The sequence below is a fragment of the Vombatus ursinus genome, unplaced genomic scaffold, assembly GCF_900497805.2.
Source record: "Vombatus ursinus unplaced genomic scaffold, bare-nosed wombat genome assembly UNPS02009062.1, whole genome shotgun sequence".
In the NCBI taxonomy this organism is placed as follows: domain Eukaryota; kingdom Metazoa; phylum Chordata; class Mammalia; order Diprotodontia; family Vombatidae; genus Vombatus; species Vombatus ursinus.
In genome coordinates this window covers 17,489,747-17,505,506 of record NW_020948840.1, presented here as the reverse complement: position 1 = coordinate 17,505,506, position 15,760 = coordinate 17,489,747, and the positions used below count along the sequence as shown (strand labels likewise).

The 15,760-nt window shown below is 37.2% G+C and overlaps 1 protein-coding gene across 1 annotated transcript in view; it reads left to right on the top strand.

The window, feature by feature from the left end:
* The window catches only part of WDR43 (WD repeat domain 43), a 48,210-nt gene extending 36,982 nt beyond the window's left edge, over window positions 1–11,228 (top strand). Inside the window, exons 13-18 of the mRNA XM_027850383.1 lie at window positions 1,041–1,072; window positions 4,906–4,969; window positions 7,361–7,474; window positions 8,149–8,218; window positions 9,309–9,361; window positions 9,466–11,228. Coding sequence (XP_027706184.1) covers window positions 1,041–1,072; window positions 4,906–4,969; window positions 7,361–7,474; window positions 8,149–8,218; window positions 9,309–9,361; window positions 9,466–9,651 — 519 coding nt within the window. The 3' untranslated portion in view covers window positions 9,652–11,228. The remainder of the gene's footprint in view (window positions 1–1,040; window positions 1,073–4,905; window positions 4,970–7,360; window positions 7,475–8,148; window positions 8,219–9,308; window positions 9,362–9,465) is intronic.
* Window positions 11,229–15,760: the final 4,532 nt, after the last annotated feature.

Sequence of the window (15,760 nt, the reverse complement as noted above, 5' to 3'; positions counted from 1 at the left end):
AAACTTTAGCTAGTTTTGTTGATCCCTAGTTTAGAGCTTTGAACTCTGTGCTCAGTTCAACTAAGTGAACTCTGCTCTACTGGGCTGCTTGCTGTAAGGTATAAGATGCACCACTGTGCACATTTGGTTATTTTATTAGCAGAAGTGTCCATTTTGAAACTCACTAGACATGGTCACTAGATAAATATTTGTTGAAGTCAGTCTGTCAAAGGATTGTCATAAATGAGTAACCATGTTTATTACAGACTTTAATAGAAAATAAATCATTTTTACATTACTTCTTTTCTCTCTGCATCAGAGCCTTTTTTTTTAAACCTGGACATACTTGAGAATTTTAGTTGAATAACACATAAATCCAGAGATCTGAAAGCATATAAAAGTTAGCTTTGGAGGGGAGGAGTTAGAGGTTAAGGTTATTAATCCAGAGCTTACAGCGGCTTCAGGCTTTGGAGTTACTGGTAACTACCAAATAATACTGTTGTTAAGGGTACTCCTTAAAATTGGCATTTTCAGACATTTCCTCAGCTGAGGATGTAGCAGTGTGTTGATATGTACCATATATTAAGTGTTGTTGGATCAGTGAAATACTTCTCTTAGGGAGAGCTTTGAATATGGCCCCAGGAAAAGAGTATTCTATGTAGTAGTTTCTTTTCCAGCAAATAACGCTTGGGAGACAAGGTGGTAAGAATAAGAAATTTGAATTGGTGTAATTTAAAAAAATTTTTATGCATTTTATTGATGCTTTTTTGTTTTGAAGTCATTTCCTTTGCGAATCCCATTTCAGAGGAAGCCCTCTCTGCTGGAGACTTGAATATCAAAGATTTATTCTTTTTGTGTGTGTGTACATATATATGAATATATTTTATATCTTACTATTAAAAATTAACATTATAGAAACTGACAACTAAAGTTAAAAATTCCGTAATGTCGAAAAGGCTTTAGTATTTTTCTCCTTGGATATATTTGTGGCATAGGTAGTTTTGGAAATTATAGAGATAATCATGTGTTAAATATTGGTTCTGATTTTTTTTTCTTTCCAGCTTACTAAGAGGTTGCAAGGACATCCAAATAGGTGAGGCATCATCTTTTTGCTAAGAATTTGTTGTTGATGTGCATATTATTGTGAGACTACCACAATATTTCTTAGCCCAAATTTGGGATTGCCCCAAGCTGTCTCCAGTCTTTGAAAATTATCTTTTATTCACTTGATAATTTAATTATATGCCTTGTGGCACTTTTGGGAGTGAAGTAGGATAAGCTGAGAAAAAATGTGAATGCATCCCTACCTGCCAAATACGTGGCTCTTTGAGAAATCATGAAACCATCGTTTTGATCTGCCCTTCTCTTCTGTCTACTGCTTTCCTGCAGATATGCCAAGAGAAATAAAATCAGGAAGAACAGTTTTCCTCTGGGTAATCTTGATTTTAAATAGTTTAAGGATAGCTTTGGAGATAGCTAAAGACCAACCCTGCCAGTTAGTTTTCTGTTACTTGCCATTAAACTGTACCTAATGATATTAATTCTAGTATGTTCCTTTTTTATATTTCATTGGTGTTGGGTATTCCCTCCAGTGGTGCATATTGCAACTCATTCTTCCTTTGTTCATGTCCTCCTTTAAATGATCCAAAGGTGGTCCACTTAACATGCTGAGGTCCTTCCTCAACATTGCACATCAGGGCAGCAGCTAGGCTTTCTGTATATTTATCATTCATTTTCAATATGTGGCCAGTTCACCTCCTTTTCTGGTCATAAATCTCTTTGATATCTTTTTTTTTTTAAACTACTTATTGCTTATTTAGGTGGGCCTATCATACATGTTTCCATTTCCCTTTGGCTAACTTATAGTTTAGATTCATGGAGAATGGCATTATCTAATTTGTAGTCATAAAACGTGGCTGGAAAAATAATTGGTATTGATGGGATTGTTTTTCCCAAAGAGTCTTGAGGGCTTTAGAAGAGCTATACAATATCATGTGTGCTGTCTGGCCTTGTTCATTTCTCTTGTGACAAGTCCAGTACCTCAAATCCCTCTGTAAAATTATACAGGATTCTTTGATAGGTGGAGTAATAGAGGTAGCTTCATTTGACTTTCCTCTGATTTACTGATATTAAAGTGGGGGCATAAAACGTCTATGTTCACAAAAAGCATACTGTCATGAAGAACGTTCAGCTCTGAGTTCAAATGGAAGAGGGATCCTTATCAACGGTGCCCCCAGATTCTTGTCTGTAGATGACATTATAGTAGTTGCATTAAGCTGTAGAATTCTGTAGAGGCTGGTGAGTCATATCAAATCATTGAAGGGGGGGTTGAGGTGCAGTGGCTAGAGCACTGGACCTGGTTAGGAAGACCTCCTGGCAAGTCAATTCACCTCTATCTTCCTTAGCTTCCTCAACTGTAAAATGGGGATATTAATAACCCCTATCTCCCAGGGTAATTGGGAGGATTATATGAGTTAATATTTATTAAAGTGCTTAGTACAGTGCCTTGCACTTAATAAATGTTTATTCTGTTATTTAAGAATGTAGTAGCATAACTGTCATTCAGTCATCAAGCATTTATTGTGCCTACTATTTGCCAAAAACTGCTTAATGCTTTGGGTTCAAAGAAAGGCCCCTAAATCCTCCCAAAGCCAGTTCCCTTCCTCAAGAAGCATATAGTCTAATGGTGGAGACATGTAAAAATCTAGGTATATATGAGATATATACAAAATAAGTCATCTAAAATGTGGAGCCATCAGCAGCTGGGGAGACTGGAAAAGCCTTCTGAGCAAAGTAGGCTTTGAGCTCAGTCTTAAAGGAAGCAAGAGAAATCAAAAAGCGGAATTTAATACGCACAGAGGTGAGTTATGAATTGTGTCCTTGAAGAATATACAATTCACCTGTCTTTGCAAAATCTCTTACACATATGCCCTTCACATAACCACCCACCACTACCATCTTTGCTCAGATCCTTATTGCCTCTTGCCTGGACTACAGGCAAGTAGTACTGCTACTAAGCAGTAGCTTTGTAACTGGTCACTTTCCTCCAATCTATCCCTTTTCCAGTCTGTTCTCCACTGAGCTTCCTAGGTGATTTTTTCTAAAGTTTAAGTCTGACCAGTCATCCCTGGGTTCATTGAACTCTGATGCCTTCTTACTTATTTACAGGATCAAATATAAAATCTTCTTTTTGACATTTAAAGTCCTATTCCCTTCCTATACCCTGGCCTACTTGCTGTTCCTTGAACATAACACTTCATTATTATCTCTTACCTATCTTATTGTTAATTACCTCCTGAATGATTTGCCTATCTGTAGTCTCTCACTTCTACAAACCATCTTTCACATGGACTGCCAAAATAATCTTTATGGCCTAGGTCTGGATGTATACTTCTGTTGGTTCCATATTACCTATAAGATAGAATGCAGATTTAAACAGATTAAACAACTGACAATGTAGCTGCAACCTATCAGTTTCCAGCCTTATTTACCATTACTGCCTTCTGGTCAAGCTTCTAGATAAACTGGACTGCTAGCTATTCCCTGTCCTGCCAAATTTCAGTCTTAGAATGTCCTTCCTCCCTAGCATTCCTTTTCAGAATCTTCAGGGCTCGGCTCATATGCAGCCTGGTGGTAATTTTCTCCTTCCCTCCACGTCCCCAAAACCAGGAAAGTATTCCCTTGCACCTCACATTTTTGTAGAGCACTTTCTCTGACTCTCTTCCTGGCCCGGGTCATATTTCACCTTGCAGCTTCTTGTCGTATACTGTATATGCATTTCTTGAGGCTAGGGCTGTCATTTTACATTTTGCATTTTGGGGTTCCTAGCTCGGGCTATTTTACATAGTGTGATTAAATGTTGGGAATTTAGTTCTGCTACATTGTTCCTGATGCTCTATAAAACATTTAAGTCTTTTGTTGTTGTAAAAAAAAAAAAAAAGCATGCGTGATTCACACGTCTTCTACATGAACCTGACTCTAGCTGGTAATGTCTGTTAATACTGTTGTGAGGAAGTGGTTCTGTTGTCTGCTTGTTGAGTTAAGGCACAGAATTTCTTGATTCCTTTTTTTTATCCTTGAGCCTTTGAAGTAGTTACAGGCATGTAAACATGCATACATAATACATACACATATGTGCCTTTCAAGCTGTTAAGGCTATGTCACTTCATCATAGCTGTTTTTTAATGGTAGTAGTAATGATTTTAAAATTTCCTTTTGTGGATATACTTCTTGTCCCCTACCCCTTGCTTTTAGTGAATGAGGGTCTTTAGCTTTGTGTTTTTGCTCATGTTTACACATGAATTGTCAGCTGATTTTTTTTTCCTCATTAAAAGCCTATTATTAAGTCCTTTGTATCGGTCAGTAAAGAGGATTGAATTTCTTTATGATAACACTAGTCAAGTGCTTTACATATTATCTCAGTACATCTTTGCGACTGCCCTGTGAGGTAGGTGCTGTTATGACTGAGGCAGACAAGTTAAATGACCTGCCCCGGGTCACCTAGCTAATGAGTGTCTGAGATAGTGTTTGAACTCTGATCTTTCTGATACTAGGTCTTGTGTTCTCCTCATGATGCCAACAGTGGGCGTTGCAGTAGAATGAAAATGGCAAAAGGAATGGTTCTTTACCTCAACTTCATTCTCTAGATAGTAGAAGAATATAATTTCTTCAACTGGATTTGAAGTTTCCAAAGGAATTAATGTTGTACTCCCCTGTAGTTTCTAGTGCAGTATAAAACTCAAAATAGGCCTCCTGTGAATATTGGAAAAAACTAGAAACTATAGAACTCCGTTAAGACTTGATGTGACAGTTTACCTTCAGAGAACAGGACCTGTAGTGTAGTTCTCCTATATAGCTTTTTTTCCCCTTAAGGTTAATAACCAAATTATTTTGAATTTTGGGTTTTAATTTTTTTTTTCTTTCCAGTGCTGTACTTATGGTTCCATGGTTAAAATCTGTGTTAACCATACATGCATCTTATCTGTCCACAGTAAGTATTTTCAGCAATAATACCAGACAGACACTTTGTAATACCCTTGGGTGGGTGGGTGAGTGAGTGGGGTCCCCTTACCTTGCTGAAGTTCAGTAAAAGGTTTGGCTTAAATATTCACACAACCTCTAACCCTCTTACCTTTCCCCAACCCCACCCCCCAAAAAAATCCCCCCTTGAACTAGGCAGAGGTAATGTCTCTTAGAGATTACCATTTATAATTAGTGATACCATAGCCCCTTATTTTTCAGGTCACTGGTTTTGTATAATATTTTGTAGGAGCATGATCCAGCCATGTCTCATTGACTACCATTAGTTATTAAGAAGCAGTATAGAGCAGCATAAAAGCCCAGAAAATGGAAAATGAGCCCAGGGGCCAGGGAAGATGGTGCAGATAGTCTCCTGGGAATCTGGGCCCTACCCAGAGTGTCCAAAAACCATCAAATAAAGTTTGTCCTCAAGGTATGTTTCAGGGCAGGTGGAGGAAGAAACAAAGCACTATTTATGAAGAAATAGAAATTTTGACCAAATCAAAAGAACATAAGAATGTGTGTTGCTGTTAATAATAGCTAACATTTTTATATCTATGGCATTTCCTGTGTGCCAAATACTGTGCTAATCACTTTACAGTTATTACCTTATTTGATCTTACAACAACCCTGGGAAGTAGGTGCTATTATTATCCCTATTTTACAGATGAGGAAACTGAAGCAGAGGTTAAGTGACCTGCCCAAGGCCCCAAAACTAGTGTTTGAGGCCAGATTTAAACTCAGGTCTTCCTGATTTCCAGGCCCAGCACTTTATCTACTGCACCACCTACCTGCTGCTGCGTACAATCATTTTGCTCCTAAAATCGCTATTATTGATATTTGAAGTTTTTATACTTTTCCTTTTTTTTCACCTCAATAAATCAGCGAAATAGACATTTGCAACTCTAGGGAAAAATTAATGTCAACATTAAGAATGCCTACAGAATGTCAATAATGTAATTTATCAGCAATTCCCTCTATGTCCTTTGTTTTTATTGTTCTGTTTTGAGATTTCAAGGTAGAGAAGAACTAGAAGTATTTTGGAAAAAGTTCTCCATCTATTCTAGGTCTCTCTTTCTCCTTTCCCCTTCTTGACTTTAGGAGTGGGGAAGGTAAATGGAAACATGGTAGAAAAGAAGAGATTGTATTCTCAGGCCTCGGTATATGTTAACACCTAAGCAGTCCTCACCTCATATTTGCTAACCGCACACACACAATAATGATATGACATTAACAGAGTATTTTAATATTTGGAAAGTGCTGTATATACATTCTCCCTTGATCCTCATAGCTCTTTGGAATATATCCTTATAGATAATGTCTGCATTTCATAGAAGAGAATTTTTTAAAATATTGTGTTCAGCTTTGCTAAAAAACAGACTGATCATTTGTGTCATATGAAAGCTTTAGTTTATACCAATGTTAAAAAAGTTAATTGTGCATCAAAGTTTAATTTGCCTTTTTTATTTTTTAATTAATTTATTTTGATTTATCAACAATCACTTCCATATGCATTTGAATTTAAAATTTTTCTCCCCCTCCCTCCGCACCACCCTCCCCAAGACGGCACACAATCTGATGTAGGCTATACATATACATTCCTATTAACCATATTTTCACATTAGTGATATAAGTAAGAATTAGAACCAACAGGAGGAACCATCAGAAAGAGGAAAGAAAACTCAACAGAAGAAAAAAAATAGCAAATAGTATGCTTCGATCTGCATTCAAACTCCATAGTTGTTTCTTTGGATGTGGATAGCATTTTCCATCACGAGGCCTTTGGAGATGCCTTAGATCCTTGTATTTCTGGGAAGGGTTAAGTTCATCAATATTAGTCATCACACAACGTGGCTGTTATTGTGTACAACGTTCTCTTGGTTCTGCTCACTTCACTCAACATCATACCATACAAGTCTTTCCAGGTTTTTCTGAAGTCAGCCTCTTCATCATTTCTTTGCTTTTTTTTTTTTTCTGTAAGTGGTTTGTGTGAACTTGCACCTGTATCCCCATATCCTTAACCTCAATAGTTGATGCTAAAACACCCCCTGCTTCTTTAGAATGCAAGTCTTTTAAGGGTGAGGATCTCAACATTTGAAGCACACTGTGGGGATTTGTGTCAAGGAATTCTCCAGGTATATTGAGTAGTGAACTTGACTCATACTCTGCTTAAAATGGGGGAAAGAGAACTAAGAAAATGGTATAAGAGATGGATTTTTTTCCTAGTAGTTTTTTCCCTGTTCATAGAATAGTTCTGTGTCAGGACTGTTTAAAGGAATTAATGTGTCCATCTGAGATTCACTTTGCTTCTGTTTGCTTGACACAAAATGAGACAAGTGCTTTTTGATCGTTTTTCTTTTAGTTGCCTGACCTGGTACCCCAGTTGGGGATGTTATACCAGTTGATGGAGAGCAGAGTCAAGACCTTAAGAAAGCTCTCTCGACTGCATGGAAAACTCATCCTTCTCATTACACAGGTATGTACATCACCATATAGTCCACAATGAAAGATTTTGAATGTGGTAGTAATGGAAGCATGAGAACACATTTATCTGATCCTATAGAAATACCTACTTTATTTTAGTGGAAAATATGCCAGGTCAATTTAGAATACACAGTAGTAGAAAGATCCTGTCTTAATTTTCAAGAAATGCTCAGTTTGTCAGAATTCACACAACATTCTTGGGATTTTTTTGTGGAAAACAGAGCTACTGCGAATGCGTAGAATTTTGGTATTTAAGCTAACACTGCTATATTTTACCCCGATTTCTATACATTTTCTGGAATTTTTCTTTTTTTTATGTTTTTTTTTTTAACCTTTGAAGGAGCCCCCTGAAACCTATTCTTGTCTGAGTGGGTGGTGACTTGGGCTTTGCTTCTGTCTGGGGAAAGCAGGTAGGCCTTGCAGTGTTTATAAAGCTCATTACCATCTTAGCCCCAGCAGCTCTCAGAAGCCATCTCTGACATTTTAGAGGGGTTGTGTGATCTGCCATGTTAGAGGATGAATGGCTGCACACTGACAGAAACCACAGATCATTGAAATCTTGAAAATATCTGGTCTTCTATCTTTTGATGTAGGGTTTTTGTTTTTTAATGGGTAAGGTGGGAGGAGCCAGGCTATGACTGACTTTTGTGTTAATATTTCTTTTAGGTGGCAGCTTCTGAAAAAACTCAAGGTGTGCCTCCACCTGAGCAGACAGCCAAGCTGGTCTATGAGGAAGGTAAGGAGTGGGAACTCACATTGGAGTTGTAGTTCTCTATTGCACTTTTCAATGTAGAAAATGAGAAGTATCACTTTAATTTTGCTTCTCTTAAATTCGGCTTTGTAGTGGAAAAGCTGTATAAGATACTAAGTCTTAGAGAAAATATGGTAACTAAATCACACCCACTCCATTTGTCTTTGGTTGGAAAGATTGCATCTTTACAAGCCATAGGTCAAAGCTTAGGACTTTGTCAGAGCTTTTAGAGCTTGAATTTTAATAAAGTATGTTTAGATCCTTGGTTCTTTTGTTGCATCATTTTTAGCAGGCATTGAGGCCTTGGCATCAAGGACATTTGCCTCTTGTATCTAAGGACAGTGTGTCATATAGAGAGAATAGCAATCTTATAATCAGGTGGACCTGGGCTCAAATCCCACCTCTAACACATAGTAGCTATGCAATCTTAGTCAAGATACTTAACCTTTTAATGTTCTAAGCAACGTTTTGAGACTAATTCTAGCAGAAGAGCTACCAATCTGCTCTGGTAGAGTCAATCGGTGAGTATTTTTCAAGTGTCTACTATTTTCCAGGCATTGTACTAATCACAAGGAATCGCTTTCATCCCCCCCACCCCCCACACACCCCAAAAGGGGAGGGGTGGCAAAAACTAATCTCTGCACCCAAGGTGCTCACATTCTTATGGAGGAAAGTGAATTTGCATATTAGGAATTCTCTTTTCCAGTGAAATTACAGCTCGAGTTTAGAAAAATGCTGTTGAAATATTAAAATTTTTTTGCTTGGATATTGAATCTGTCTAGCAAAGTGAATTTAGAGATTAGCTATAGAGTCACGAAGGCCTCTGACACACATTTGACCCTGGGTATATCAGTCCCTTGAAGTGAACCAAGTAACTGAGATCCTGAGTTGCAGAGAAGGTGTCAGTTTGCATTGGTGGAGGGAATTTCCTTATTTTGAATTCACAGGTCTTGTCAAAAACAGTCATTTGACTAACATTATTACTAGATAAGCATTTTATAAAATAAAATATAGAGTTCTTAATTGTATTGGGTTTTAGATCATTTTAGAATTAAGCAAAGATTTTGTTTTATAGAATCTTCTGAAGAGGAGTCTGATGATGAAGTAATGGCAGATAAAAATTCTGATGTAAGTAGCTCTTCCTGCTACTGTGGTCTTTAGCCTTCTCTTGTACAGCTACCCTACTGATAAAGAGCCTTTGTGAATGTTTCCTTTGCTTTTTAATTTATCAGGAGAATTGGGAGGAGGATGAAGAAGAGAGAGAAAGTGAAAAGGATGAAGAGGAAGAGGAAGATGATGATGATCAACAAGAAATAGATCAGGACACAGAAAATGGTGAGGAGAAAGAAATGGCTCTTGAAAAAGAAATAAATGGAGATTCTGATTTGGACCCAGAAAATGAAAGTGAAGAAGAATGAAGAAGAAAGGAAAAATAGGCCAATAGAACTATAAACTTTGGTTCACATTGTTGAATGCTGCCATGTTCTCCTGGAGAGGGCAGTCTCTGTGTTTGACCTCTGTGGCAGAATGCAGAAAGTCCTCCCACCTTTCCAAATTCAAAATGGTGATCTCACCATGCCAGCCCCCTTGTCCTTCCCACCTCAAACTTAACTGTGTAAATAAGAATGTTTCTTTCAATTGTTAATAAACTTTACACAGTAAATAGACACATTTTTCTGCAACATACTGACACGATTGTCCTACATATCTTATATTTTTATAATATAATAAAGTCCTGGAATAATTGGTTATATCAAGAATTGAGTTAAATGAAGATGAGGAAATTCTCCCCTCACCCCATTCCCCTACCAAAACCACAGCCCAACCTGTTCTTTGGAGGAATCCACTCTTACTGCAGGTTGGTGTGTGTAATCTGGTCCAGGTGTGACCCTGTCCTGAGTAAACTTGGTAAGAAGTTGAGCATGAGCCAAATTTGCCTTTTTGTGTGGAAGATGAGATGTGACAAAAAATGAAGGTGTAGATGTGATTGCAAGGTTTTTAGAAAAGCACCTTTAATCTCTAGGAATAGTAGCCAAAGTAATCTTAATCAGGCAGGCTCAATCACTGGACTTATTCTCTCACCCTACCACACCTCCCAAACTTCCCCCCCTCAGAAAATCTGCTAATATTTTTTTTAGATATTTAAGTAATTTTTAAAGAAAAACAATTATGGTAGTTCAAAAACCAAAATAACCAACATCCCTAGCCACATGCATGGTTCCCTGTGACTGTAGAACATGACCAGGGATCCATCCATGTTCATTTTTAAAGCACATGCCAACTGCCTGCACGCTGTTCTTTGGCATTCACCTACAGTCAAAGTCGTAAATTCACTTCAGCTTTCCACTGTTGATTAAATTTTTAGAACAGAGACCATTTTTTTTTTCTTTTTGCTTCAGTTAATAATAGTATCAGTGGCCATCCTAGCAACAGATTTTTTTAATTTAATTTAATTTTTTTTTTAGTCCAAGGAAAATACAGTTGTAACTTAGTAATTAAATGCTTTCTTTTTCTATTACCTGAGCTTGGCAAAGTTTGGATATCTTTTTTTTTTCCTTGTTAAAGAAAAAAAAATTTGAACTCAAACTTTTATGTATGTATAAACCAGTATTTTTATTTTTGTGTCTTGAAAAAGACCTTTTAGAATTATCAGTCATTTATTTGAAAAGAAAAACTAGGTTGTTTAGGGCTAAGTAGGGGGATATTCATTGGAACATGGTCTCAAACAGGAAGGAAGAGCTAGGTGGATAGGTCTTTTTTTCCTGTGAATATTTAAAACAACCATATTTGTTAGGGACTTTTTAATCTCAGTGGCCAAACAAGAATCTCCTTTTACTCTGCTTATGGAGCTGGAGCTACATTAACATCTTGGGCAGAGTGAATTTGAGCTGGCCATGGACATATTGTATGTACAGTCTCTTTGTCTATAGATGGAGCTGTTTATGGCTTCCAGACCACCATATTTGTAAAGTGAATAAATATACATCTTTACCCAGTTGCTTGTCTTGTGGTATCTGCTAAAGAGGCAAGGAAAGCGTAGCTTCATTGCTTGCTGTTTGATTTTCAGTGGCCTTTATGGAACACTGATTTTAAGGCCTGGCGCATGTAGAAATTGTAATGAAAATAAGCATTTCCTTCATCTGCTTTCAAGGCCTAATAAGAGAGTGGGCCAAGAAGTCTTTAAGATGTGTATTTCTTCAGAATCAGTGAACCATTACTTGAGCAGTTATGGCCCTACATTCTCAAATAGGCTTGTATGGATATTACATACTTGAGTAGTCTTTGTGTTACCAGGATTATGTGTAGGAAGTGGGTGAAAAGTAATTGCTGACACTGGGCTAACCATCATTTCCCCATATCCACTTTTGGTTGTGAATAGTAATTCATTTATTCCTTTATCATGGAAGGAATGTTTCAGTTTTAAGAAAATTTGGATATTACAGTAAGTACTTAGTATTCGGGTGCTCCAAGCTTTCAGGCAAATTAGGTTATTCTGAAAGAACTCTTACTGATGATTTCGTTAAATAGCAAACAGCCTATTACATCTGAAATGACTGTTAATTGATATGCATGTATTTTTAGGAACACACTGCTAGTAAGTGGCATTCTGCCTTTGTTTTATTTTTATGGATAACAGCTGATGTCTATTGGTCCATGATTTAAGGATGCCCTGGAGGTTGGAGGGAGGATAAAAAGTAAAACTCTGGCATTGGACTTTCTCAGTCTGAAGACATCATCCATTTGATGCAGAAGTTCTTCCTATCATTGTCTTACCTTCTTACCTCTAAGGACAGGCAGGTATTAGACACATTGTTAAGTTAATCGAAGAATTTTTTGAAGTCAGTGTTCTAACAATAGTATAGAAATAAATAATCCACATCATTTTTTTGTTAAGTTATCTCCCACAGCCCTGGAAACTTATAGGAGCTAGATGGTTTCTGTTTTGTGTAATTTGATCTAGCTTATTTTTCTCTTTAATTTCATGTTTTTTGATTTGGATTCTGATCTCCCAATCAATGATCATACTGCTTTGCTTTCAGTGATTGCCCTTATTATCTCTGTGACTGAGCAAACCACTTCCAATCTCTGGACTTTAGTTATCCTTGTCTATAAAGTAAAGGGGGGCTGGATTTGTACATTGTCCTTTGTGGTTCCATGAATTTGACTCATGGGTAGTCAGCTAACTATTCAAATAGGTGATTGTTGAATGGGAGAATGTTACGTGGTTCAGAAATTTTTTCCTATATTTAGAAGGGTTTTATCTAGTGAGTGTTAACCAGTGTTGATGGAGAAACCATCTTATGAAGAGAAGAAAGCTCTGTAATTGAATGCTGATAACTGTCTTGACACAAGTAGTTATACTTGGAGAGAGTTGCTGATCAATTTTTACTTTTTTTTCCCAAAGGTTAAGTAAAGATGATGTGCTTAGATCACCATCATCTATAAATAATATCCCTCTTCCTCTCCCGTAGCACCCTAGTAGATGCTATAAATGTTTATTCCCTTCCTTCCTCTATATCAGATTCTTTCTGTTGCCTTAGCAGTTGTCTTAGATAGGTGGGCAATAGAGTAAAAGTTCTGTGGCCTAAGTTGTGTAACATGAACATAGACCAGTGTTTTCCTCTTATGGACAAATAGTCTAGTTTACCTATGTGTAAAACAGAACCAAAGGTCCATGCTTATAAACATGTAAAAAACTGACTTGATGGACCTTGTAAATTGGATACCCTAACTCAATGTGATCATTATGGATGATATTTTTGAGCACTTATTGAAGTGATCTGTACACGTAAATAATTTTAGCTGACTGAAGGAGAGGGATTGGGTATTTTACTAGGCCACATCTTTATAAAACATCACGGTGCTAATGGTGATATATCTGTCCGTTTGGCTTTTCTGGAATTGACAACCTAGTAATAACTTTTAGATAGATATATCTTACAGTTTTAGGCCTGAGTTGTAGAAAATCCATTCTAGGCAAATCTTGCCTAGCCTTTCCTTGCCAACGGTATAGTGTAACCATTGATGTATTATATACCTACAGCCCATTGTGATATCGTGACCAATGAATGGAATCAGATAATAGGATATGCTTCTGATTTGGTGCTTCCTTGACTAGTGACTGAAAGTCCCTTTTCATTAGGCTAGAAAGTATTCTAGTATCTAATGTGGGTTTGAACATTCTTATAAGTTGAGTTCAAAACCTTGTTGAACTATCAGTGCGTTTCTCGGTCAAGTTCATTTTAGTTGATGTCTTCCCATCTTAGAACTACACGTGCTTGAATATCTCAAAGTTCGTTTTTGAGTTTCATATTAATAGTATTTAGTCCATGGGGATATAATGTTGAAGATATTCTTAAATCTGTGCCGAAAGAATATACTATTTTTGAAAACCCTGCCATGAGCAGCTATTAAAAGTAATCTTGCTGGGTTGTTAGGTTAGGTCAGTTAAACCAAGGGGCTGATTTTTAAGATACTTCTCTTCCTTCATGTATTGTGTGAAAGTTATTAAAACCAGATACCTAGCAACAAAGACTGTGTCATGGCAGATACTCGGTTGGACTTGGAGTCCAAAAGATCTAGGTTCAGATCCCACCTTCTTAAACTAGCTCTGTCATCACAGGAAACTCTACACCTCAGTTTCCTCATTTGTAAGATGGCATGTTAATGCCTGTTGTACCTACTTCACAGGGTAGTTTTGAGGCTTAAATAAGGTAATGCATGTGAGGCCCTTTGTCAACCTTAAAGTTCTTTCTAAATGTGTTTATCTTAGAGTTGCCACATCAAGGGATTGGATGCAGTGGGGTTAGTCCAGGGATTTTGTCTCACATCAACCAGAAGTTGGTGTCAAATAATGGCTATGTTAAACTCCTGAAAAGATTGGGATTTCTTGGGAAATTACCAGGTATCTTGTTCTCGAAGTACTTGTCAATCTAAGAATAGTTTGAGTGTGGAAATAATAGTACTAGATACCCAGTTAAGAGTTCACAGCCACTGCTAGTGTAGTTTTCACAGGGCAGATTTTTCCAAGACCCCCAGTGGATCCTGATTTGGAATGTCAAGGCAAACTAGAGTTCATTTGCTTTTGAGAGTGTGTCTCACCCTTCATTCTGTTGAGCAAGGTTCTTTATTTTATCCTTCTTTAGAAGATAGTTCGTACAGGGGCATGTGAGACTTGATAACTCGTCCCCTAAGAATGAGAACTAATTAGTATTAGGCCTATTTCAGAGTAAGCAAGACTTCTTTCAAAGGTATCTTTAAAGAAATTCAGTTTTCTGTTAACTTCAAAGGAGGGAATGGGAAGTTTGTTTTTATCCCCTTGTGCTTAGTTGACCTATTCTGCTATTCTGTACTTAGGACTGTTGGCCTCATATGTACTTCTAGGGAATCATGGCTCTTTCTTTTTTCTTTTTCTTTTTTTTTCCTTATTTCTTTTTGCTGTGTGATCTGTCTGTCTTAGCTTAGGTAAAGTAGCTAGGCTCTTCTGTGTATCTTGCACATAGTAGGTGTTCCATCAGTACTCTTTGAATTTCTAGATGCTTGTACAGTCTCTGCATGCTGTATGTTCAGTAAATGTTGACTGACATCTGTGAGGCAGAGGTGCTTGAGTCATGAGAACTATCTTATCAGAATAACCTTGTCATAAGGAAAGGGTGGGTAAACTGGAATTTGTACTGCAATCTTGCTATCTGTCAGACAAAAGGATGGTATCTTAAAACAGCATCTGAATCCCAATGACATATGGGGTACAGTGGAAAAGAGGTCTGGATCTTGAGTCAGAGGACCTGGTTTTAATTCCTAGCTTTGCCTCTTACCATCTGTATGACTTTAGACAAGTCACTTCACTTAAAAGGGTGGACTAGTTTTGTCTGATTTTTTTGGCATTTTAGCTGCTTACCTGTGTGTTAGGAAAGCTCTTCATATGGTAAAGTGAACTTTAGCAGGGTCCCTGAACCTCTTTTGTTATATGTTGTTAAAGTAGCCTTTTGGGAAAGTATTTTTTGTTGGTTTGCCACTACGATATACTTCATTTCTACTTTTTTCAGGTGTGAATCAGACATCAGTACTAAAAGCAGCCACTGGGCGTCAGCCTTGCTTTGAGTAAGTTCTGGGGTTTAAAAAAAAAAAATCCAGAGCCCAAGCAAATTAGTCACTAGTTTTAGTTCATAGACAAAGACTGGATGATTCCTCAGAATGGAATGATCTTTAGGGAGTGTCTGCATACCAGATTTCCCTGGGCAGTTGAATAGTTATTGTTGATTCTTTATTGGCCAATTTACTGAGGCATGAGTGTCTTCAGCCCTTTTTAAAGCATTATGGGATGCTAAATGAATTACTGGTATGGTCTAGAAGTTTAGGAATGGAAGGGACTGTATAAACTTGTGTTCTAGGTAGTGGGCTCTTATCATGAAGCTTATCTGTTAGCAGGATTTTTTAACCTGAGGTACATAAACTTGGACTTTTAAAGTATTTTGATAACTTTTGTAACATTTAAAAAAATTTAAATTTATTGATATTTTTGTTTGT